The following is a 26,237-nucleotide window of genomic DNA, read 5'->3' as shown; positions in this document are numbered from 1 at the left end:
GGAGTGTAGAGAAATGGAGAGTGGAGTGTAGAGAAATGGAGAGTGGAGTGTAGAGAAATGGAGTGTGGAGAAATGGAGAGTGGAGTGTAGAGAAGTGGGGAGAAATGGAGAGTGTGGGGAGAAATGGAGAGTGTGGGGAGAAATGGAGAGTGTGGGGAGTGTGGAGAAATGGAGGGGGAGTGTGGAGAAATGGAGAGTGTGGGGAGTGTGGAGAAATGGAGAGTGTGTGGTGAAGTGGAGTGTGGAGTGTAGAGAAATGGAGAGTGGAGTGTAGAGAAATGGAGAGTGGAGTGTAGAGAAATGGAGTGTGGAGAAATGGAGAGTGGAGTGTAGAGAAGTGGGGAGAAATTGAGAGTGTGTGGAGAAATGGAGAGTGTGTGGAGAAATGGAGAGTGTGGGGAGAAATGGAGAGTGTGTGGAGAAATGGAGAGTGTGTGGAGAAATGGAGAGTGTGGGGAGAAATGGAGAGTGTGGGGAGAAATGGAGAGTGTGGGGAGAAATGGAGAGTGTGGGGAGAAATGGAGAGTGTGGGGAGAAATGGAGAGTGTGGGGAGAAATGGAGAGTGTGGGGAGTGTGGAGAAATGGAGAGTGTGGGAAGTGTGGAGAAATGGAGAGTGGAGTGTGGAGAAATGGAGAGTGGAGTGTAGAGAAATGGAGAGTGTGGGGAGAAATGGAGTGTGGGGAGAAATGGAGTGTGGGGAGAGTGGAGTGGGGAGAAATGGAGAGTTGAGTGTAGAGAAGTGTGGAGTGTGTGTAGAGAAATGGAGTGTGGAGAAATGGAGAGTGGAGTGTGGAGAAATGGAGAGTGGAGAAATGGGAGAGTGGAGTGTGGAGAAATGGAGTGTGGGGTGTAGAGAAATGGAGTGTAGAGAAGTGGAGTGTGGAAAAATGGAGTGAGTGTGGAGAAGTGGAGTGTAGAGAAATGGAGTGTGGAATGGGGTGAAGTGGAGTGGGGAGAAATGGAGAGTGTAGAGAAATGGAGTGTGTGTGGAGAGTGTGGAGAAGTGGAGTGTGGAGAGTGGAGAAGTGGAGAGTGTGGGGAGAAATGGAGTGTAGAGAAATGGAGGGGGAGTGTGGAGAAATGGAGAGTGTGTGGAGAAATGGAGTGTGTGGGAGAAATGGAGAGTGTGTGGAGAAATGGAGAGTGTGTGGAGAAATGGAGAGTGTGTGGAGAAATGGAGAGTGTGTGGAGAAATGGAGAGTGTGGAGAAATGGAGAGTGGGTGTGGAGAAATGGGGAGTGTGGAGAAATGGAGAGTGGGGTGTGGAGAAATGGAGAGTGGGGTGTGGAGAGTGGAGTGTAGAGAAGTGGAGAGTGTGGGGAGAAATGGAGTGTAGAGAAATGGAGAGTGGAGTGTGGAGAAATGGAGAGTGGAGTGTGGAGAAATGGAGAGTGGGGTGTGGAGAAATGGAGAGTGGGGTGTGGAGAAATGGAGAGTGGGGTGTGGGGAAATGGAGAGTGTAGAGAAATATGGAGTGTGGAGAGTGTGTGGAGAAGTGGAGTGTGGAAAAATGGAGTGTGTGTGGAGAAGTGGAGTGTAGAGAAATGGAGTGTGGAATGGGGAGAAGTGGAGTGGGGAGAAATGGAGAGTGTAGAGAAATGGAGTGTGGAGAGTGTGTGGAGAAGTGGAGAGTGTGTGGAGAAGTGGAGAGTGTGTGGAGAGAGTGTGGAGAGTGTGTGGAGAAGTGGAGAGTGTGTGGAGGAGTGGAGTGTGGAGAGTGGAGAAGTGGAGAGTGTGGGGAGAAATGGAGTGTAGAGAAATGGAGAGTGTGGGGAGAAATGGAGAGTGTGGGGAGTGTGGAGAAATGGAGAGTGTGGGGAGTGTGGAGAAATGGAGAGAGTGTGGAGAAATGGAGAGTGTGGAGAAATGGAGTGTAGAGAAATGGAGAGTGGAGTGTAGAGAAATGGAGAGTGGAGTGTGGGGAAATGGAGAGTGTGGAGAAATGGAGATTGTGGAGTGTAGAGAAATGGAGTGTGGAGAAGTGGAGTGTGTAAAAATGGAGTGTGTGTGGAAAAATGGAGTGTGTGTGTAAAAATGGAGTGTGTGTGGAGAAGTGGAGTGTGTGTGGAGAAGTGGAGTGTAGTGTAGAGAAGAGGAGTGTAGAGAAGAGGAGTGTAGAGAAGAGGAGTGTAGAGAAGAGGAGTGTAGAGAAGAGGAGTGTAGAGAAGAGGAGAAATGGAGAGAAGAGGAGAAATGGAGAGAAGAGAGAAATGGAGAGAAGAAATGGAGTGTAGAGAAGAGGAGTGTGAGAAGAGGAGGTAGAAAGGGAGTGTGGAGAGAAGAGGAGTGTAGAGAAGAGGAGTGTAGAGAAGAGGAGTGTAGAGAAGAGGAGTGTAGAGAAGAGGAGTGTAGAGAAGAGGAGTGTAGAGAAGAGGAGTGTAGAGAAGAGGAGTGGAGAGAAGAGGAGTGTGGAGAGAAGAGGAGTGTGGAGAGAAGAGGAGTGTGGAGAGAAGAGGAGTGTGGAGAGAAGAGGAGTGTGGAGAGAAGAGGAGTGTGGAGAGAAGAGGAGTGTGGAGAGTAGAGAAGTGGAGAGAAATGGGGAGAGTGGGGGAGAGTGGAAGGGGGTGTGGGAAGAGTGGGAGAGAGTATTGAGTGTGGAGAGGGAGTGAGTGTGGAGAGGGAGTGAGTGTGGAGAGGGAGTGAGTGTGGAGAGGGAGTGAGTGTGGAGAGGGAGTGTGTGTGGAGAGGGAGTGTGTGTGTGAGAGGGAGTGTGTGTGTGGAGGGAGTGTGAAGAGTGTGTAGAGAGAGGAGTGTGTGAGGAGTGGAGAGGGAGTGTGTGTGTGGAGAGGGAGTGTGTGTGTGGGAGAGGGAGTGAAGTAGAGTGGAGTGTGAGTTGAGAGGGACTGTGTGGAGTGAAGGGGAGCGGGAGAGGAGTGAAGGGGAGCGGGAGAGGAGTGAAGGGGAGCGGGAGAGGAGTGAAGAGGAGAGGGGTGAAGTGGAGAGGGAGTGGAGTGAGTGAAGTGGGGTGTGGAGAGGGAGGTGGAGTGGAGAGAGGAGAGGAGTGAAGTAGAGTGAGGGAGAGGAGTGAAGTAGAGGGAGGGAGAGGAGTGAAGTAGAGGGAGGGAGAGGAGTGAAGTAGAGGGAGGGAGAGGAGTGAAGTAGAGGTAGGGAGAGGAGTGAAGTAGAGGTAGGGAGTGAAGTAGAGGGAGAGGAGTGAAGTAGAGGGAGAGGAGTGAAGTAGAGGGAGGGAGAGGAGTGAAGTAGAGGGAGGGAGAGGAGTGAAGTAGAGGGAGGGAGTGAAGTAGAGGGAGGGAGGAGTGAAGTAGAGGGAGAGGAGTGAAGTAGAGGGAGAGGAGTGAAGTAGAGGGAGGGAGAGGAGTAAGTAGAGGAGGAAGTAGAGGGAGGGAGGAGGGAGTGAAGTAGAGGGAGGGAGAGGAGTGAAGTAGAGGGAGGGAGAGGAGTCAAGTGGAGAGAGTGAGACACGAGTAGGGGGGAGAGAGATGTGGACGGGGAGGGAGGTAGGTAGAGTGAGGCAAACCGATGTAGAGAGGATTGGGAGAGGCTTGAGTGTGGAGAGGGAGCGTGTGTGGAGAGGGAGCGTGTGTGGAGAGGGAGCGTGTGTGGAGAGGGAGCGTGTGTGGAGAGGGAGCGTGTGTGGAGAGGGAGCGTGTGTGGAGAGGGAGCGTGTGTGGAGAGGGAGCGTGTGTGGAGAGGGAGCGTGTGTGGAGAGGGATTGAGTGTGGAGAGGGAGCGGGACGAGTGGAGCGGGACGAGTGGAGCGGGACGAGTGGAGCGGGACGAGTGGAGCGGGAGAAGGGGAGGAGGGAGGGAGAGTGAGGCAAACCGATCTAGAGAGCGTTAAACTGCACACATCCCAGGATGGAAGCACAGGCAGGGGTCACACCAGCTTTCCCACTCTCCATTGGCCAAATCTGGAGAAAATGGGCAATTTGTGGCATTAATCACAATGGATTAGTGATTCTCATTGCTTAGTCATGCTCACAAAGCCTTTCATCGAAGACTGGCCTGCATTAACCTCTGCGCTCGCGCACACACACTCATCCCTGCACTGGGGCCTACTGCTCCTTGCCCATAGAAAATATACATTGCCAAGGAGATTCACATGGCATCCCACAGTGAGAGACACGCGATATCTTTCTCTCATCCTCTCTCACTCAAAGCTGAGAAACACATGCTGTAGAGACAAAGCAGAGGAATCTCATGCCCTCTCTTTTTCTTGCACTCACATACACACTAAGGTTTAGGTTACTGTAAGAGATTCAATTCACTCTTCACAGCAACATGCCGTTTGCACACTCATAAATGCATAGTATTATTGGCTAAACATTATACTGACCGTGGCACTCGTTCTTCATTTGTCGGAACAGATAATTAGTCCTTCTTTACATCTGTTACTTGAATAATGTGTATTTTCTCTGTTTCTCTGAATGACATTCTGATTTTGCAGTGTGTTTTTGTGTGCCTCTGGTGCCTCTGGTCTCCATTTTTGTATGCCTCTGGGCCAGTAGCTGAAAGGTCTTTAGAGTTGACGGTGTACACCGGCTGTCTTGTTCCACATTGAGGGTTGTGTGTAAGGAGACTGCAGGTAGGCTCTCTGTTAAGAGCACTGGGCCAGTAGCTGAAAGGTCTTTAGAGTTGACGGTGTACACCGGCTGTCTTGTTCCACATTGAGGGCTGTGTGTAAGGAGACTGCAGGTAGGCTCGCTGTTAAGAGCACTGGGCCAGTAGCTGAAAGGTCTTTAGAGTTGACGGTGTACACCGGCTGTCTTGTTCCACATTGAGGGCTGTGTGTAAGGAGACTGCAGGTAGGCTCGCGGTTAAGAGCACTGGGCCAGTAGCTGAAAGGTCGTTGGTTTGAATCCCCAAGCTGAATAGGTTTGGGGGGGATCTGTCTGTGTCCTTGGGCAAGACACTCTTAACCCTAATTGTCCCTGAATAAGACCTGTTTTAGATCTGCTAAATGACGTTAATATAAAAGGCCTAGTGTTAATGCTAGTTAAAGGCTACTGGTATTAGGGGGCTAACCTGCTCTTATTTTCACTGTGTTTAGCATTGTAATAAGGGATAATAAAACATTGAAATCGAAGTGTCTTCAAGGACACTGTACATAGTAAGAGTGATAAATCGATGATATACCATGTCTATTGTTTCTTTAGGCATGGCAGAGCAATGGAACCCCGTCCACCAGCGAGGACTCTCTCTCCTACCGCCGTGGCTCCACATCCGACCCTGACCTTCGACCTCCAGCCCGACCCCGACCCCTCAGCGACCTTTACCCCTTGAAAGCTCACGTTTCGGTGGCAGTGCCCCCGTCTCTGCTGTCTGGGTGTGATGCTCAGGTACAGCCCATGACCTGTGACTTTAACAGTGAAGAGAGTAGACTGAATGGGTCCAACACAGCCACCTGGTCCAGCCCTGTGATAGGCCACCCCTCCAGGATCATGAGGCTCTTCTCTACCCAGAAGAAGTGCACTGTTCCTGGGGACAGTCGGGGCTCTACCAGGCCCCTCTCCTTCCAGGGCCCTCCATCCAGTGCCGGGATCCCACAGGTTTGGCCAGGCCTGTCAGGGCTGACAGTCATGGGCTCCTTTAAGAAGCTACGCTCCTCAGTGCTCCAGGGTATCCAGAACCGAGGGACAGCCAATCAGGATGACGAGTACACCTCAGCAGCCATCCAGAGTGGAGATAATGTAATGGTCACAACCAATCAGAGCCCAAGACTTAGATGTGGAAAGGGCTATAGAGTCTCCAATGGGGTGTCTATTGGCCAACAGATGGCTGGGTTGAGCCCTTATGGTTCTGACAATGAAGATGAGGAGGAAGTAGTAGATGAGGAAGATGGACTACAGAGAAACACATGGTTCTCCAGGAGTATCCGGAGAGCGTACGGGGCGGGGCGCATCTCACTGCTGGATGCTGGGGAGGGGAAACGAGGGGAGGGTCCAGGACTGGGGGTTTCAACCAATCAGAGGCCAGGTTCAGGCTCCGGTTCAGTGTCAGAGGTGAACCTCCATTTGGAGGAGAGTGTGAATGACAACGTGAATGCGCTAAGCAGACTGAGCAAGAGTGCAGACAACCTACACCTCTTCAAGGGCCCTTTCAGACACAAAGTCCCCTGTCCCTCTCCTCAGACAGACTCCCTGGGTGCCAATGGGGACCCCAGTATCCAGAGAACAGCCAGTGCCTCATCCGGTGACCTTAGGGACCGCAGCCAGAGCCCTGTTTGCTTTAGGAGTCCAGTGGGGGCCAAGGGCCACATGTTGAAGCTAGTGGGCAGTATAACTGACCTGACCGTGAGACGCAGACCTAACCCGCCTCCTGTCACCTCCCCGAGCTCCCCCGTGACCCCCTTGTCACCCCTCAGCCGTCTCCATGATGACTACTCACGCCGCACGCCCTGCCTGCCCGCCAGCGACCGCCAACGCCGGCCCTCGCCCGCCAGAACGAGAGCTGCAGCGGAGAGGAAGAGGAATAGCACTTCAGTACGACTGGAACACACGCCTACCATCCACCCCCAGCCCCAGTCTGAGTACCACCCAGCCCTGTTCCCCATAGAGCCCCAGGAGGGACCAGACCATGTCTTCGCTTTTCCCAGCATTAACCAGCCTTTCACTACAACCTCATTTTCCCTGAGTGCTCGTGCTCAGAGGAGCAGCCTGTGTGAGGGGGACAGGCCTCAGGAGAGACAGGGAGATGGGTGGAGAGCACGGTGTGATTCCGCTCCACACCCCCAGCGGGAGCCCTGTGGGAGTCACAGCAAACATCAGCCAGACGTCAACGCAGAGGGAAAGACTGAACCAAAGCAGGTAAGAGAATACTTTGATAGTCCAAAATGCTACACTGGCTCTGTCCTGTAGTGCTTTGGAATGGCTTGCCTACTGATCTGAAAGGTGTTATCAGGTGAAAGTGATGTGCTGGTAGTGACCCCATCCTCTACATATTGTTGTTGATCAGCGGGCTCAAAGGGAACAGTGATTTGATCATAGAAAGCTTTTGGATTTATATTAAGAAGTAAAGTGGAAACACTGTCGTTGTCGTCAACATTGTTACATGTGCTGCATTGACCGTGCAGACTGAAAGCAAATGGCTTGTGGTCAAGCAACAAAAATGTGAAGCTTGAGTGACAGAGGGCGGGGCTAGGTCTGTGAGGAACACTGCATGGAGACAGAAGAGAGGTATTACGGTGTAAACAATCAACATGGACGTGCCACACGGCATATCATATTTAACAAACTAAACATTCAAATACCGTTAGAGAAGGTAACGTATAAACCCAAACCGGTCTCTGCATCAATACCGGTATATAGTCAAATCCGGTATCCCGCCTAGCCCTACTGATAACGCGAACTTGGTTCCCAAGTTTCTAAACCGTACCAAACCATCTTTGGTATAGTGTCACCATAATATTTGAATTGAGGAAGTGTGATCATAGTCATTAGGATATGTTGGCAACCCGCAATATGTCCTGAATGCCCCTCAGCCTTCAGGTGGGAGCTGAACAGTATGTCCTGAATGCCCCCCAGCCTTCAGGTGGGAGCTAAACAGTATGTTCTGAATGCCCCCAGCCTTCAGGTGGGAGCTGAACAGTATGTCCTGAATGCCCCCCAGCCTTCAGGTGGGAGCTAAACAGTATGTTCTGAATGCCCCTCAGCCTTCAGGTAGCTGAACAATATGTTCTGAATGCCCCCAGCCTTCAGGTGGGATGGGCCTTCAGCTGAATGCCCCCAGCCTTCAGGTGGGAGCTGAACAGTATGTCCTGAATGCCCCCCAGCCTTCAGGTGGGAGCTAAACAGTATGTTCTGAATGCCCCTCAGCCTTCAGGTGGGAGCTGAACAGTATGTCCTGAATGCCCCCAGCCTTCAGGTGGGAGCTGAACAGTATGTTCTGAATGCCCCCAGCCTTCAGGTGGGAGCTGAACAGTATGTTCTGAATGCCCCCCAGCCTTCAGGTGGGAGCTGAACAGTATGTTCTGAATGCCCCCCAGCCTTCAGGTGGGAGCTGAACAGTATGTCCTGAATGCCCCCCAGCCTTCAGATGGGAGCTAAACAGTATGTTCTGAATGCCCCCCAGCCTTCAGGTGGGAGCTGAACAGTATGTTCTGAATGCCCCCAGCCTTCAGGTGGGAGCTAAACAGTGCACTTGAGATGTATTTTAAAGCTACTGGATGAAAAGGTTGTCATTTCCCAACATTTAGGTCAGTTGTATGCTGCTGCTTTATGATCTATTAACAGCAAGGGTTCCATTAAATAGGCATCATATTTTTGACTGATGCATTTGGCAATATTCAATTCATACACAAAACATATAAACAAAAGTATTCACTGTGAAAGTGAATACATGCAGGCCATTCATATATAGCTTATGTGCAGCACTTTGTTGAAGTTATTGTTTTCTTGCTGAAACTGCAAGCAACACCTGTCAAACTCAGATAATTCTCTCAAAACACACAGACTAGTATTATCAGTAAGTTTTGGTTTAAATTGTTACTCTCCTGCCATGTAACGATTACTGACATGGCAGATTCAGATGGGGCTAAAATGACACGTTTTGTGCTTGTGTACATAATTACATTACCCGACCACCCCCAGTAAAACTCATCCTGTCTGAATAAGGCTTAAGAGTAGTACTGTTGACCAGTCACTGATGAAGGGGCGTAGACTTCGGCCCCCGAGCTTCTACTTCTAGTGTGTGCACGAACAGCCATGTCTCTGCCCTCAACAGCAGGCAGGCCACGGGGACAAAGGCCACTAGTCACACTGAGCCTGGGAGAGTTTACTGAGGGAGTTGTAGGAAAACGCTACAGACACAACCAGGAATAATACACTAGGGTTGTTAGAGGACTAGAGGTCGATCAGAAGACTGGTTTATTTAATCGAGGACCATGATGGCAGATTTTAGCTGATAAGATGAGGGGAAGGAGCACATTTACTTTGGTTGAAGAGCGAGAAGCAGGGGAAAGTACAGTAGAGGACTAAAGGAGAGGGAGACCCAGGCCTCGTGACAGAGGCCTGCCAGTGGGTTGACATTTGACCATGATGCTGATCCACTGTGTACATTTCCAGTGCGTATGGACCAGACCAGACCAAGATCAGGAGGACCAGCAGGTAAGAGGACATCTCTGGGTAAATACAATTGAATTCAATCACTATTTGACACCATCCCTTTTGATTTAAACAAAGTTACATAAATTATTGCATGGACTCACTCTGTGCAATAAGTGTTTTAAAATTATTTTTGAATTACTCCCTCGTCTCTCTACCCCAAACATACAATTATCTGTAAGGTCCCTTAGTCGAGCAGTGAATTTCAAACATAGATTCAACCACAAAGACCATGGAGGTTTTCCAATGCAAAGATCACCTGTTTGTAGATAGGTAAAAAAACCAAAAACATTTCAAAGCAGACATTGAATATCCCTTTGAGCATGGAGAAGTTATCAATTATACTTTGGATGGTGTATCAATACACCCAGTCACTATGAAGATGGTCTTTCTTCCTAACTTATTTGCCGGAGAGGCCAATGGTGACTTTAAACCGGTTACGGAGTTTAATGGCTGTTGTAGGAGAACTGAGGATGTATCAACAACATTGTAGTTACTCCACAACACTAACCTAATTGACAGTGAAAAGAAGGAATCCTAACAGAATAAAACTATTCCACAACATGCATCCTGTTTGCAAGAAGGCAATAAAGTAATACTGCAAAAAATTGGCAAAGTAATTCACTTTTTGTCCTGAATACATACAAAGTTAGGTTTGGGGCAAATCCAATACAACACATTACTGAGTACTGTTCCATTTTTTCAAGCATGGTGGTGGCTGCATCATGTTATGGGTGTGCTTGTAATCTTTAAGAACTGGGTGTTTTTCAGTATGAAACGGAATTGAGCTAAGCACAGGCAAAATCCTAGAGGAGAATCTGGTTCAGTCTGCTTTCCACCAGCCACTGGAAGATGAATTCACCTTTCAGCAGGACAATAACCTAAAACAGAAGGCCAAATCTACTTTGGAGTTGCTTACCAAGAAGATTGTGAATGTTCCTGAGTTACAATTTTGACTTAAACCTGCTTGAAAAATCTATGGCTAGACTTAAATGGTTGTCTGGGGCCTCCTGGGTGGCGCAGTGGTCTAAGGCACTGCATCGCTGTGCCACCAGAGAGACTGGTTCGAGTCCATGCTCTGTCGCAGCCGGCCGCGACCGGTAGGTCCATGGGGCGACGCACAATTGGCCTAGCGTCGTCTGGGTTAGGGAGGGTTTGTCCGGTAGGGATATCCTTGTCTCATCGCGCACTAGCGACTCCTGTGGCGGGCCACTTGGTGTATGGTGTTCCCTCCGACACATTGGTGCGGCTGGCTTCTTAGTTGGATGCACGCTGTGTTAAGAAGCAGTGCGGCTTGGTTGGGTTGTGTTTCGGAGGATGCATGGCTCTCGACCTTCGTCTCTCCCAAGTTCGTACATAGAAAAATGTATTTAATCCATTTAGAATTCAGGCTGTAGAATAAGTCAAGGGGTATGTATACTTTCTGAAAGGTTTCGTTCAAATTTAAAAGGGGTACTGTCAAAGTGATTGAGTTCAAATGAGTTTACCCCTCTCTCTTTGGGGGGGGGGGCAATACTAATGTCAAACTAGCCTAAAAGTCCAAAGATATTAGTAATAACTTTCCACATTAATGACACGTCAACTAAATGGCATGCTCTGTTTTTGATTCAGACCTTCCTTCCTGCAGATGTTTGTTAGAAGCAAACATTGTGGGGCATCTCATTGACCTTTCATCTTTGCTCTCACCTTCAGGGTACGTTAGACGAACAGGGCAGAGAGGCACTATTAGGGGGTGAAGAGACACCCCCTCCTTCAGCCACCAGTACCCCTTCTCTCACACCAACATGGCCCCCAGAGTCTCCCACTTCACCCATGTCACCGACGAAAATAGGTTCCACAGAAACGTCCACGTCCTTCATCCCCAGGCAAAGGGCGGGCCGATCGAGGCCTCGACCAATCTCTGACTACGCTCAGCTGGTAGCCAGGAAGTACGCCATCCCCGAGGAGGAGACTGAGCTACATCCTAAGGAGAGGACTACAAATGGAACTCCCTGTCAAGACAGCAAAAGCAATGGAGGCTCGCAGGACAGTGACAGCACAGAGAACTACAATATGAATGGAGATCTCCCGTGCCGGAGGAGACAGCCAATGTCTGTTATTGGAGGAGCTGAGGAGAGAGAGGACCGTCTGCCTTCTGTAAGAACCTCACCTCTAAACAATGGCTAGATATATACTGAACAGAAATATAAACGCAACATGTAAAGTGTTCGTCCCATGTTTCATGAGCTGAAATTAAAGATCCCAGAAATTTTCCATATGAACCAAAAGCTTGTTTCTCCCATTTTGTGCAGATTTTTTTACATCCCTGTTAGTGAGCAGTTCTCCATTGCCAAGATAACCCATCCACCTGACAGGTGTGGCATATCAAGAATCTGATTAAACAGCACGATCATTACACAGGTGCACCTTGTGCTCGGGGCAATAAAAGGCCCCTCTAATGTGCAGTTTTGTCACAACACCATGCCACAGATGTCTTAAGTTGTTGTCAGAATGTAATGTTAATTTCTCTACCATAAGCCACCTCCAACGTCATTTTAGAGAATTTGGCAGTGCGACCAACTGGCCTCACAACCGCAGACCACATGTAACCACGCCAGCCCAGGACATCCACATCTTCACCTGCGGGATTGTCTGAGACCAGCCACCCGGACAGCTGATGAAACTGTGGGTTTGTTTAACTGAAGAATTTCTGCACAAACTGTCAGAAATGTCTCAGGGAAGCTCATCTGGCTGCTTGTTGTCTTCACCAGGCTCTTGACTTGACTGCAGTTCGGCGTCATAACTGACTTTAGTGGAAAAATGCTCACCTTCGATTGCCACTGGCACGTTGGATAATTGTTCTCTTCACGGGCAAATGGCTGGCAGCATGCGTATATGGTGTTGTTTGGGCGAGCGGTTTGCTGATGTCAACGTTGTGAACAGAGTCCCCCGTGGTGGCGATAAGGTTATGGTATGGGCAGGCAAAAGTTACAGACAACAAACACATTTAGCATTTTACCGATGGCATTTTGAATGCACAGCTATACGGTGACGGGATTCTGAGGCCCGTTGTCGTACCATTCATCTGCCACCATCACCTCATGTTTCAGCATGATGATGCATGGCCCCATGTCGCAAGAATCTGTAAGTAATTACTTGAAGCTGAATATGTCCCAGTTCTTCAATGCATGCATACTCACCAGACATGTCACCCATTAAGCATGTTTGGGATTCTCTGGATCGACATGTATGACAGTGGTCCAGTTCCCTCCTATATCAAGCAACTTCACACAGCCATGGAAGAGGAGTGGGACAGCATTCCACAGGCCACGATCAACAGTCTGATCAACTCTATGCGATGTGTCGCGCTGCATGAGGCAAATGGTGATCACATCCAATACTGCCTGGTTTTAGGATCCATGCCTCTCCCTTTTTTTAAATGTATCTGTGACCAACAGATACAGTACCAGTCAAAAGTTTGGACACACCTACTCATTCAAGGGTTTTTCTTTATTTTTACTATTTTATACATTGTAGAATAATAGTGAAGACATCAAAACTATGAAATAACACATGAAATCATGTAGTAACTAAAAAAGTGTTAAACAAATCAAGATATATTTTAGATTCTTCAAAGTAGCCACTCTTGCCTTTGATAGCTTTGCACACTATTGGCATTCTCTCAACCAGCTTCATGAGGAATGTTTTTCCAACAGTCTTGAAGGAGTTCCCACATATGTGTATCACTGCAGAATGCTGTGGTAACCATGCTGGTTGTGTGCCTTGAATTCTAAATAAATCACAGACCGTGACACCTGCAAAGCACAATCACCTCCTCCATGCTTCACGGTGGGAACCAGACATGCAGAGATAATCCGTTCACCTACTCTGCGTCTCACAAAGACATGGCTGTTTGAACCAAAAATCTAATTCGGACTCATAAGATCAAAGAACAGATTTCCACCGGTCTAATGTCCATTGCTTGTGTTTCTTGGCCCAAGCAAGTCTCTTCTTCTTATTGGTTTCCTTTAGTAGTGGTTTCTTTGCAGCAATTCGACCACGAAGGCCTGATTCACGTAGTCTCCTCTGAACAGTTGAGATGTATCTGTTACTTAAACTCTGAAGCATTTGCAGCCCAAATAATCTGAGGTGCAGTTTACTAATGAAGTTATCCTCTGCAGCAGAGGTAACTCTGGGCATTCCTTTCCTGTGGCTGTCCTCATGAGAGCCAGTTTCATCATAGCACTTGATGGTTTCTGTGACTGCACTTGAAGAAACTGCACTTGAAGAAACTTCTAAAGTTCTTGAAATGTTCTGTGTTGACTGACCTTCATGTCTTAAAGTAATGGACTGTCGTTCCTACCATAATATGGACTTGGTCTTTTACCAAATAGGGCTTTCTTCTGTATACCACCCCTACCTTGTCACAACACAATTGATTGGCTCATTAAGAAGGAAAGAAATTCCACAAATTAACTTAACATGTCACACATGTTAATTGAAATACATTCCAGGCGACTTTACTCATGAAGCTGGTTGAGAGAATGCCAAGAGTGTGCAAAGCTGTCATCAAGGCAAAGGTTGGCTACTTTGAAGAATCTCAAATATAGAATGTATTTTGATTTAGTTAACACTTTTTTTGGTTTCTACATGATTCCATATGTGTTATTTCATAGTTTTGACATCTTCACTATTCTACAATGTAACAAAAATAAAGAAAAACCCTGGTATGAGTAGAGTGTCCAAACCTTTGGCTGGTAATGTACATATCTGTATTTCCAGTCGTGAAATCCATAGATTCGGGCCTAATGAATTAACTGATTTCCTTATGAACTGTAACTCAGTGAAATCATTTACACCATCTGTATTCCAGAGGAAATGCCCAGTATGTATCATAATGCCCTGTTTGTGATTTGTTCCCAAAGGCCCTAACACTGTCCTCTCCATGTCCCTCTAGCCCCTGTCGCGTCCCCCTGTCCCGTCCCACCAAGTGCCCCCCTACAAAGCGGTGTCGGCCAGGTTCCGCCCCTCCACCTTCTCCCAGAGCACCCCCATCGGACTGGACCGCCTCGGACGACGCAAACTACACAGAGTCCTCAGTGTTGAGGGTGTGTGTGTGTGAAAGAGAGGAATAAAGATGGAGAGAGCTTGTCCGTGAGAATGAGGCAGAGTGGGGTTGAGTGGTGAGGGTGTGTGAGAATGAGGCAGAGTGTGTCTGTAAATTAACAGCAAAACAGACGAGCTCTTTGAAAGTGTGATGTAAACGTATGTCTCCCCTCTTTCAGTGTGTGTGTGAGCATGTATAATGTTTGTAACTGTATTCTCCTCCCCAAAGCAGACGCCGGCTCAGAGCGTTCTGCAGCGGTGGATGGTGACAGTGTGAGTGAGGAGGAGGGGAGCTTCGATGAGCTCAGTGACGTCACAACGTACCTGCAGCCTGGGGTGGAGCTGTCTGCTCTCAGCCAGGTGAGCTGCCCACCTGGGTGTTGATCTGCAGAGTGTGTTCTGTTACCTGGCAACAGACGTAACGTCTCTCCAAGTCAACATGCCGTTTCTGCCAAGTCTTCTCTGATGTTTCTATTTCTATGTGATTGTGTGTGATCTGCTTTGGTCCAAATTTGGACACGGCTGTGGTGTCCAAGTCCAAGCATAATCTGTGTGTCGGACATGAGTGTGCTGTGCATGTAATCTGTATTTATCTGTGTGTGTCTGTCATTACATGAAACTCTGTATCTCTGACTCTGTAACTCTGAGTACAGAGAAACATCAGGGGAATAATGTGACTTCTCATTTCTTTAACTGGAAAATCTTCAGCCATCAGACAGTCTGATGTATGTAATAGTTTTTAAAATATATATCTGTGTGTGTGTGTGTGTGTGTGTGTGTGTGTGTGTGTGTGTGTGTGTGTGTGTGTGTGTGTGTGTGTGTGTGTGTGTGTGTGTGTGTGTGTGTGTGTGTGTGTGTGTGTGTCAGTGGATAAGCCAGGGTCAAGCGGTGTATGCGGAGGCCCTGTGGGACCATGTGACGATGGAGGAGCAGGAGCTGGCGTTCAAGGCGGGGGATGTGATCCGGGTGCTGGAGGCCCCTCACAAGGACTGGTGGTGGGGCATGGGGGCAGACAGGGAGGCCTGGTTCCCCTCTAGCTTCGTCAGGGTAAAACTACTCTAATCACTTTTCCATCCACAGTTTTTATATGAGTAAAGTCATACCGTATAAATAAAAAAAATAAAAAATCGCAACAGCTGTGATGGAATCAGGAAGTTTTGGTACAATTTTATAAATGCCGACAGATCATTTGTTTGTTCGACATGGTGGGATCATTTTGTGTCGGTAAAATGTATTATGCAAGAAAATTCCAAAGACCAGAGTAGGCACATTTACTATTTAACTCAACCGTTTTTGTGACAAAACTATCGGAGTTGAAATGCGATGCAAACACATTGAACTTTAGAATTTTATTCGGTACATGAAAAGTACATTTTGTGTGCACTGTGTCATCAAGTCCTTCTGGTGCACTAACCCCGATTTTTCTTACATTTTCAATTTCAATCAGTCAATTATTCACCATTTCTTCATATTTTTATTTATATTTTTACACAACACCAAGATATAGTGGTCCTTCTGTAGCTCAGTTGGTAGAGCATGGCGCTTGTAACGCCAGGGTAGTGGGTTCGATTCCCGGGACCACCCATACGTAGAATGTATGCACACATGACTGTAAGTCGCTTTGGATAAAAGCGTCTGCTAAATGGCATATATTATTATTATTATATATATTATAGCTCAGGCCATAAAGCAAAAAACTAAACAAAGGGCCACAAACAAAACATGATGGTTGGGTTGTTGAAATATAAGAAGTGTCCATGTTTTGTCTGTGGACATTGACCTCCCTGTGTAATTGATGTTTACTGTAGACCCTCCCAGCCAAAGGCTCTGAAACTGGCTTAGCGCCAACCACGCCCCTTAGTAGTGTGTGTTCAAGAGCTGAGGGGTTCAGAGGTTTCAGTGGTTTCCCTGGTGACTTGTTGATTGACAGTTACGTCTTAGTAAGGCAAGCTATGGTAACCATGGCGAGGCCAGTTAATTAATAGTTGGGTGACCGCTTGGTAATTTCCCTTATTGGTGATTGTTGTTGACAGACAGGGGCTTGTTAACCATACATGGTGTTTCCAATGTTACCTTAGGGATGTAGGTTGGGTTAAGTTTAATTTATAGATGCTAGTTAACTAGGTGGACTGTGTGACTCTGGTTTCCCTGGTAACGTGGGGGAGTGTGTTTTGATTGACAGGTTCGTGTGAACCAGGAGGAGGACTCAGGAGCAGAAAGTGTAGAGAGTTGTGCTCTGGACCAAGAGGACCCACACACTGACACCCGCGACACTCACACACACAGCGCCGAGCACCGTGAGCAGATGAGGACTAACGTGGTCAAAGAGATCATGAATACTGAACGCATCTACATCAAACATCTCCGGGACATCTGTGAGGTGGGTGGAGGCTCGACCACAACCACCAACATTAACCGACCCTAACCCATCTCTTTCCACCATCACTGATATTACAACTAGGACTCTGGATTGCCACCAGCTTTTCTGCCCATTGGCTCCCCCTGCTGGTTGAACACAACATCTGTCTGTTTTTTTCTGCATAGAAAAGTCTTGGGTGGGCCACCTGTTTTTTCAGGGGCCTATATACAAATAGATACATTTTTATTAGTGTTATTTATTTTTATTAAAATTATTTTCAGGATAGACCTTATTTTTTTCATTGTTAACTTAAAAGACTAAAACCAGATATAAAGTATGTAGAAAAGATAACATACTAGTGTATTTTGTGATAAGATCATCTTTGAGAACTAACAATCACAAAAATTAAAGCGACAGTCAGGGGGGCCCCCATTTGATTTTGTTTGTTTGTTTGTGTTGCTCAGATAGCATAAGCTATGGTGAAATGTGTAAAATTGCAGGACATTTGCTTTAAAACTGCACATTTTCTGTCTCATGTAAAATGTGTATAAATGTACACATTAGCTTTAAAACGGCTACATTTTGTCACTGCGCCCAACAGGAGGGCCTCTAAAATGTTTGATCGGAGACCACACCATTGGCCGCGCCCCACCACTTAAACCTCTTTTTGACCCAGACAAAATGTCTAATGCTTTTCCCAGGGCTATATCCGCCAGTGTGGTAAACACCCGGGCATGTTCACTGAGCTGCAGCTAAAGACCATCTTCAGTAACATCGAGGACATCTACAAGTTCCAGAGACAGTTCCTCAAAGACCTGGAGAGGAAGTACAACACAGACCAGCCTCACCTCAGTGAGATAGGAGCCTGTTTCCTCTTACAGGTACACACTTTCTTTACACACACTTATTTCAGAATTGGATCCAGCGTTTTTCCACACCATTATCTTTTTGCTCCGTGAGTACATTACAGTTATACACGTCAACATCGTCATATCCCCGTTTGGCTCTATTGAACTATTTTGCCTCTCTCCCTCCCGGCTTTTCCACCCCCACACTCTTTCCTTCCTTACCCACTCTCTCACCCCCCCCATCCTCTTATCCTCTCTCTCAGGGGGAGGGTTTTTCCATCTACTCTGAGTACTGTAACACCCACCCTGCAGCGTGTGGGGAGCTGCAGCGCCTCATGAAGCTGGGCAGGTACAAGCACTTCTTTGAGGCCTGCCGGCTGCTGCAGCAGATGATTGACATCTCCATCGCCGGCTTCCTGCTCACGCCCGTCCAGAAGATCTGCAAGTACCCCCTGCAGCTGGGAGAGCTGCTCAAATACACCCCCAAAGACCACAGGTAGGCCACAACACACACTGGACACTTTTTTCCTTTACGAACTTCACAACATATACCCACTCACACGAATACACACACAAACCTTTTCACACTCTCCAATGCTGTTGATGTTGTGTTCTGTAGTGACTATGGTGGAGTTAGTAACGCGTACGAGGCGATGAAGAATGTGGCGAGCCTGATCAACGAGGGGAAAAGGAGGCTGGAGAGTGTTGACGCCATAGCTCACTGGCAGGTGGCCATCCTACGCTGGGAGGTGCGGATCCTCACAACGTTTTTTACATTGTTACTGCAGCAGAAACCTGTTAGCACCTTATTATTACATGGCTACTACAGTGTTTATGTTAAGGCTTTGCATCAAAACCCATTTCAACCTTGTGCTCGTCTCCTGTACTCAGTCTGGGAAATAAGGTGTCGTTTAACATGGGTCCATGCTGTCCGGGGTCCTTGGGGCATCCCTACCCCATTTTGAAGTTGAAATGTAAAAAAGTGAAGGGTTATGGTAAGGTTAGGGTAGAGACTTCCCAAGGATCTCGGCTAGCACTAACCATTTAAGGTGTCGACAATGACTCAATCAATGATCTGACAAATGCAACCCCCTCTCTGAACCAGTATCTGGGCAGAGGAGGAGACGATGAATGACTAGTCTCAAATCACCTCTTCGGTACCGCCAATAAAATCCCTCATTACCACCACGTACATGTCGGCTGATCCAGCAGCAGTACACTAACCAATCATCAATCAACCTGTAATCATATTTAATGCAAGTAGGTTAAGTAGACCATGTTAATAGAGATCAAGTAGGTTAAGTAGACCATATAGGGTATGTTTTTAGAGATCAAGTAGACCATATAGGGTATGTTTTTAGAGATCAAGTAGACCATATAGGGTATGTTTTTAGAGATCAAGTAGACCATATAGGGTATGTTTTTAGAGATCAAGTAGACCATATAGGGTATGTTTTTAGAGAGCTTTCCCAGAGGTGGATTTGGCACATGTACATTTTTATGTGGACTTTTTTTGGGATGTACATACCTGGTGTGACGGCAGTAAATGACGATAGCTGCTCAGCAAAACATATTTAGTGAGGTAACGGATGTATTTTGACATGCTTGCAGAGCTGTCTAATGGGAAAATGAATGGTAGCAAACTGGGCTAGAGATGAGACTAGTCACATTCATTGTCTCCTCCTCTGCCCAGATACTGGTTCACCCCCCTCTCTCTCTCTGTGTGCTCTCTCCCAGGGAGCAGATGTTCTGGAGTGCAGCTCGGAGCTGATCCACTCTGGGGAACTCACCCGGATTGTCCGGCAGGGCAACAAGACGCAGCAGCGCAGCTTCTTCCTGTTCGACCACCAGCTGGTGTTCTGTAAGAAGGACGTACTGCGCCGCGACCTGCTGCACTACCGTGGTCGCCTGGACATGGACAACACATCGGTGCTACAGATGCCCGATGGCAGGGACCCCGAGCTGGGCATCTTGCTGAGGAACGCCTTGCGGCTCCGGAACAGCTCTACCCTGGAGACCCTGTGTTACCTCTGCTGCAGGAAACCCCAGGATAGACAGCGCTGGCTGCAGGCCTTCGCCAGGGAGAGACAGAGGGTACAAGAGGACCAGGAGATGGGTGAGAAGGAGTGGGAAGGAGATGAGGGAAGTGGAAAGGGATGGAGAGACAGAGGGTACAGGAGGACCAGGAGATGGGTGAGAAGGAGAGACTGATGAGGAAAGTGGAAAAGGATGGAGAGACTGAGGGAAGTGGAAAGGGATGGAGAGACTGATGAGGGAAGTGGAAAGGGATGGAGAGACTGATGAGGGAAGTGGAAAAGGATGGAGAGACTGAGGGAAGTAGAAAGGGATGGAGAGACTGAGGGAAGTGGAAAGGGATGGAGAGACTGAGGGAAGTGGAAAAGGATGGAGAGACTGATGAGGGAAGTGGAAAGGGATGGAGAGACTGAGGGTACAGGAGATGGGTGAGAAGGAGTGGGAAGGAGAGACTGATGAGGGAAGTGGAAAGGGATGGATATACTGAGGAGGGAAGAGGAAAGGGAATGAGAGACTGAGGGAAGAGGAAAGGGAAGGAGAGACTGATGAGGGAAGTGGAAAGGGAAGAAGAGACTGATGAGGGAAGTGGAAAGGGATGGAGAGACTGAGGGAAGTAGAAAGGGATGGAGAGACTGAGGGAAGTGGAAAGGGATGGAGAGACTGATGAGGGAAGTGGAAAGGGATGGAGAGACTGATGAGGGAAGTGGAAAGGGATGGAGAGACTGATGAGGGAAGTGGAAAGGGATGGAGAGACTGAGGGAAGTGGAAAAGGATGGAGAGACTGAGGGAAGTGGAAAGGGATGGAGAGACTGAGGGTACAGGAGATGGGTGAGAAGGAGTGGGAAGGAGAGACTGATGAGGGAAGTGGAAAGGGATGGATATACTGAGGAGGGAAGAGGAAAGGGAAGGAGAGACTGATGAGGGAAGTGGAAAGGGATGGAGAGACTGATGAGGGAAGTGGGAAGGAGAGACTGAGGGAAGTGGGAAGGAGAGACTGAGGGAAGTGGGAAGGAGAGACTGAGGGAAGTGGAAAAGGAAGGAGAGACTGAGGGAAGTGGAAAAGGAAGGAGAGACTGAGGGAAGTGGAAAAGGAAGGAGAGACTGAGGGAAGTGGAAAAGGAAGGAGAGACTGAGGGAAGTGGAAAAGGAAGGAGAGACTGAGGGAAGTGGAAAAGGAAGGAGAGACTGAGGGAAGTGGGAAGGAGAGACTGATGAGGGAAGTGGGAAGGAGAGACTGATGAGGGAAGTGGGAAGGAGAGACTGATGAGGGAAGTGGGAAGGAGAGACTGATGAGGGAAGTGGGAAGGAGAGACTGATGAGGGAAGTGGGAAGGAGAGACTGAGGGAAGGAGAGACTGAGGGAAGGAGAGACTGAGGGAAGGAGAGACTGAGGGAAGACTGAGGGAAGTGGAAAAGGAAGGAGAGACTGAGGGAAGTGGAAAAGGAAGGAGAGACTGAGGGAAGTGGGAAGGAAGAGACTGAGGGAAGTGGGAAGGAGAGACTGAGGGAAGTGGGAAGGAGAGACTGAGGGAAGTGGGAAGGAGAGACTGAGGGAAGTGGGAAGGAGAGACTGAGGGAAGTGGGAAGGAGAGACTGAGGGAAGTGGGAAGGAGAGACTGAGGGAAGTGGGAAGGAGAGACTGAGGGAAGTGGGAAGGAGAGACTGAGGGAAGTGGGAAGGAGAAACTGAGGGAAGTGGAAAGGGAAGGAGAAACTGAGGGAAGTGGGAAGGAGAGACTGAGGGAAGTGGAAAGGGATGGAGAGACAGAGGGTACAGGAGATGGGTGAGAAGGAGTGGGAAGAAGACCCTGATGAGGGAAGTGGAAAGGGATGGAGAGACTGATGAGGGAAGAGGAAAGGGAAGGAGAGACTGATGAGGGAAGTGGAAAGGGAAGGAGATACTGAGGAGGGAAGAGGAAAGGGAAGGAGAGACTGAGGGAAGTGGAAAAGGATGGAGAGTGAGGGAAGTGGAAAGGGATGGAGAGACTGATGAGGGAAGTGGGAAGGAGAGACTGAGGGAAGTGGGAAGGAGAGACTGAGGGAAGTGGGAAGGAGAGACTGAGGGAAGTGGGAAGGAGAGACTGAGGGAAGTGGAAAAGGAAGGAGAGACTGAGGGAAGTGGAAAAGGAAGGAGAGACTGATGAGGGAAGTGGGAAGGAGAGACTGATGAGGGAAGTGGGAAGGAGAGACTGAGGGAAGTGGGAAGGAGAGACTGAGGGAAGGAGAGACTGAGGGAAGGAGAGACTGAGGGAAGGAGAGACTGAGGGAAGGAGAGACTGAGGGAAGTGGGAAGGAGAGACTGAGGGAAGTGGGAAGGAGAGACTGAGGGAAGTGGGAAGGAGAGACTGAGGGAAGTGGGAAGGAGAGACTGAGGGAAGTGGGAAGGAGAGACTGAGGGAAGTGGGAAGGAGAGACTGAGGGAAGTGGGAAGGAGAGACTGAGGGAAGTGGGAAGGAGAGACTGAGGGAAGTGGGAAGGAGAGACTGAGGGAAGTGGAAAGGGAAGGAGAAACTGAGGGAAGTGGAAAGGGAAGGAGAAACTGAGGGAAGTGGGAAGGAGAGACTGAGGGAAGTGGAAAGGGATGGAGAGACAGAGGGTACAGGAGATGGGTGAGAAGGAGTGGGAAGAAGACCCTGATGAGGGAAGTGGAAAGGGATGGAGAGACTGATGAGGGAAGAGGAAAGGGAAGGAGAGACTGATGAGGGAAGTGGAAAGGGAAGGAGATACTGAGGAGGGAAGAGGAAAGGGAAGGAGAGACTGAGGGAAGTGGAAAAGGATGGAGAGTGAGGGAAGTGGAAAGGGATGGAGAGACTGAGGGAAGTGGAAAGGGATGGAGAGACAGAGGGTACAGGAGATGGGTGAGAAGGAGTGGGAAGAAGACACTGATGAGGGAAGTGGAAAGGGATGGAGAGACTGATGAGGGAAGAGGAAAGGGAAGGAGAGACTGATGAGGGAAGTGGAAAGGGAAGGAGATACTGAGGGAAGTGGAAAAGGATGGAGAGTGAGGGAAGTGGAAAGGGATGGAGAGACTGAGGGAAGTGGAAAGGGATGGAGAGACTGAGGGAAGTGGAAAAGGATGGCGAGACTGATGAGGGAAGTGGAAAGGGATGGAGGGACTGAGGGAAGTGGAAAAGGATGGAGAGACTGATGAGGGAAGTGGAAAAGGATGGAGAGACTGATGAGGGAAGTGGAAAGGGATGGAGAGACTGATGAGGGAAGTGGAAAGGGATGGAGAGACTGAGGGAAGTGGAAAGGGATGGAGAGACTACTGACGGAAATGGAAAAGGATGGAGAGACTGATGAGGGAAGTGGCAAAGGATGGAGAGACTGATGAGGGAAGTGGAAAAGGAAGGAGATACTAAGGAGGGAAGAGGAAAGGGGTGGCGACTAGAAGAGGGTTTGATGGGAAAGGTGTTTCCCAGGTCTTCTTCATGTAGCCTAACTCTTAAACACACACATTCATGCACATTTTTTTTATACTGACTATCATGTTCAGCTATAATTAGTATTCTTTAACTGATTAAACACAAATACAAATACTGCCGTTCAAAAGTTTGGGGCCACTTAGAAATTTCCTTGTTTTTGAAAGAAAAGCGCATTTTTTGGTCCATTAAAATAACATCAAATTGATCAGAAATACAGTGTAGACATTGTTAATGTTGTAAATGACAATTGTAGCTGGAAATGCCAGATTTTTTTATGGGATATCTACATAGACGTACAGAGGCCCACTATCAGCAACCATCACTCCTATGTTCCAATGGCATGTTGTGTTAGCTAATCCAAGTTTATCATTTGAAAAGGCTAACTGATCATTAGATAACCCTTTTGCAAATATGTTAGTGTAGTGTGGTTCGTTCTGCGTTGTGTACTTTTAATTACGACACTGCCACAACTGGAGGTCTGCTAGTTGAATAATTTTTATTTGCACTACGCACGAAGAGACAACACACATTATGTTAGCCCTTGGCGCAGTCATAGCTCTCAGGCACCTTGCTAGCCGAAGGTCAGGCGAAAGAGAACAATAAGGGGTATGGAAATAGAGATAACCCGCGATGGACCAAACCAAAATATACTAAACTTTTACAATCACAAATGTTGATATGAAAAAGTGTTTGTACACGAAAGAATAGCATTAGCTATGCAGCTGTAATTACATTTAAAAAACACACTGAATAATTATTATCAAATTATTAACATCCCCCCTTGACCTGGCCTATTTGAATTGGTCCTTGTGTGCAACTTGGTGCATAATCTAGGGGAACAACATCATACTGCTACATTAGCACAGCTGAAAACTGTTGTTCTGCTTAAAGAAGCAATAAAACTGGCCTTTAGACTATCTGTAGCATCAGAATTTGGGAGATTACAGGCTCAAAATGGCAAGAAACAAATAACTTTCTTCTGAAACTCGTCAATCTTTTCTTGTTCAGAGTCTTGGCAATTTCTCTAGCCTTCATTTCTCAGAAGATCTCGTACAACGCTGTATACTACTCCCTTCACAGAACAGCGCAAACTGGCTTAACCCAGAATAGAAAGGTGGCCCCGGTGCACAACTGAGCAAGAGGAGTACATCAGAGTTCCTCTGTCCAGTGTCTGTGTTCTTTCGCCCATCTTAATCTTTTATTTTTATTGGTCAGTCTGAGATATGGCTCTTTCTTTGCAACTCTGCCTAGAAGGCCAGCATCCCGGAGTCGCCTCTTCACTGTTGAAGTTGAGACTGGTGTTTTGCGGGTATTATATAATGACGCTGCCAGTTGAGGACTTGTGAGGTGTCGGTTTCTCAAACTAGACACTCCAATGTATTTGTCCTCTTGCTCAGTTGTGCACCGGGGCCTCCCACTCTCCTCTTTCTATTCTAGTTAGAGCCCGTTTGCTGTTCTGTGAAGGGAGTAGTACAAAGCATTGTACAAGATCTTCAGTTTCTTGGCAATTTCTCGCATGGAATCACCTTCATTTCTCAGAACAAGAATAGACTGACAAGTTTCAGAAGAAAGTTATTTGTTTCTGGCCATTTTGAGCCTGTAATTGAACCCACAAATGCTGATGCTCCAGATACTCAACTAGTCTAAAGAAGGCCAGTTGTATTGCTTCTTTAATCAGAACAACAGTTTTCAGCTGTGCTAACATAATTGCAAAAGGGTTTTCTAATGATCAATTAGCCTTTTTAAAATGATAAACTTGGATTAACTAACACAACGTGCCATTGGAACACAGGAGTGATGGTTGCTGATAATGGGCCTCTGTACGCCTATGTAGATATTCCATAAGAAATCTGCCGTTTCCAGCTACAATAATAGTCATTTACAACATTAACAATGTCTACACTGTATTTCTGATCAATTTTATGTTATTTTAATGGACTTGAAATTTACTTTTCTTTCAAAAGCAAGGACATTTCTTAGTGACCCCCAAACGTCTGAATGGTAGTGTATATATATTTTTCTGTTTTTTTTGTGTGGTTATTGTATAAGCTCTTGTTTTCAACCTCACCTACAAACTGTTTTCTGTACTGTTTTGTCTTTCACTTTTCTTCTTTGGTTTCGAATAAATAAAATCGAAAACCATTCACAAGAGGAGAACGTGTAAGTAAGTCCATGTTGAATGACATTGGGTTGACTGGTATTTTTTAAATTTCATGACAGGAATGAAGATCAGTGAAACGCAGAGAAAACAAGCAATCTTCAATGCAAGAAGATTCAAACAAGGGAAAATGAAGAGTAAGCAAGCAATCATACTTCTGTGTTCTTACAGTTGCTGTGGTGTTGGATTTAGTAAAATACTCTTATTGCAAATAATGTTTTAAAAATGTTCTTTATTCTCAGCCATAGGCTACTCTGGCTCTGTCCCGCCCCACCACCACCACCACCAACCCCTGCATCCAATTCACCAGCGCCATGTTACTGTGCCAACCAGTGTGCCTCAGCAGCAGGTGTTCACATTGGCCGAGCCCAAGCAAAAGCCCGCCCACCTGTGGTACACCTTTACCCGACATGCCTTGTTCAGGAAGTGAGGATCTCGCCCTGAGGACTCAGAAGAACATACAATTATGGACCTACATATTTCAGCATAGTATCTGTGCATGTACTACTTTGTGTGTTTTATCAATGTGTTTGTGTGCCTCTTAAAGTGTATGTATATTTTGTTGTGGTCTTGTGTGCATTATGGCTGTTCGGTTTCTATTTGTGTCTATTCAAATCTGTGCCTGCAAATTGGGAGAGATTTCCCATAAGTGTTAATATGCATAGAGACTGACTCCCTCCATGTGCTGGTGTGGTAAAGATGCTTTCTTATTTGTAGGTCTGAGGTTCCCAACCGCCCAACACAAACCTGTATTCATGTAATTATGACCATGATGTGCAGTACATTTTAGCTTTTCAATTAGGAGTTGAGTACTTACCTGCTACCTTGGTTTTAGTTCATTTCTCTGAGGCTGGTCCCTGTTGGAGTTGGACTGCTAGTGAAGGCACAAGTGGCTCTTCTGAGAGCTGAATGCCCAGAGGACAGTCTACACATGCATTTGCACATTCAGTAACCCTGTTAACACTGTTGTAAATAAACTCTTTTACAAAAAGTACCAAATACAAGCAGTGTATTTCACAATTTTATTGGTTGGTTGTGAGAAATGTATCTCTCAAAGATATGTAACATCTGCTGTAATCATGAATTATAATCATAGAATCCTGTCAACATGAATGAGGGACGTCACTAGTTACCACAGCCACAAAGTGATAAACCCGCCTATTTCTACAATTTATCTTATACCTAACCTTAAATTAAGACCAAAAAGCAAATGTTTGTTAATATACTTTCTTTACGATATAACCTATGGATACTTTGTGGCTGTGG

General features: G+C 47.2%; 1 protein-coding gene across 1 annotated transcript in view; it reads left to right on the top strand.

The window, feature by feature from the left end:
• Nucleotides 1-25,970, top strand: part of spata13 (spermatogenesis associated 13) — a 40,955-nt gene extending 14,985 nt beyond the window's left edge. The window contains exons 2-14 of the mRNA XM_046292800.1: nt 5,120-6,769; nt 9,026-9,067; nt 10,757-11,200; nt 14,001-14,151; nt 14,382-14,509; nt 15,017-15,196; nt 16,332-16,529; nt 17,210-17,389; nt 17,620-17,852; nt 17,976-18,105; nt 19,094-19,472; nt 25,034-25,108; nt 25,214-25,970. Of these exons, the coding sequence (XP_046148756.1) occupies nt 5,120-6,769; nt 9,026-9,067; nt 10,757-11,200; nt 14,001-14,151; nt 14,382-14,509; nt 15,017-15,196; nt 16,332-16,529; nt 17,210-17,389; nt 17,620-17,852; nt 17,976-18,105; nt 19,094-19,472; nt 25,034-25,108; nt 25,214-25,401 (3,978 nt within the window). The 3' untranslated portion in view covers nt 25,402-25,970. The remainder of the gene's footprint in view (nt 1-5,119; nt 6,770-9,025; nt 9,068-10,756; nt 11,201-14,000; nt 14,152-14,381; nt 14,510-15,016; nt 15,197-16,331; nt 16,530-17,209; nt 17,390-17,619; nt 17,853-17,975; nt 18,106-19,093; nt 19,473-25,033; nt 25,109-25,213) is intronic.
• The last annotated feature ends 267 nt before the right edge of the window (nt 25,971-26,237 follow it).

The sequence above is a fragment of the Oncorhynchus gorbuscha genome, linkage group LG12 (genome assembly GCF_021184085.1).
Source record: "Oncorhynchus gorbuscha isolate QuinsamMale2020 ecotype Even-year linkage group LG12, OgorEven_v1.0, whole genome shotgun sequence".
In the NCBI taxonomy this organism is placed as follows: domain Eukaryota; kingdom Metazoa; phylum Chordata; class Actinopteri; order Salmoniformes; family Salmonidae; genus Oncorhynchus; species Oncorhynchus gorbuscha.
This window is presented reverse-complemented; position numbering and strand designations above follow the sequence as displayed.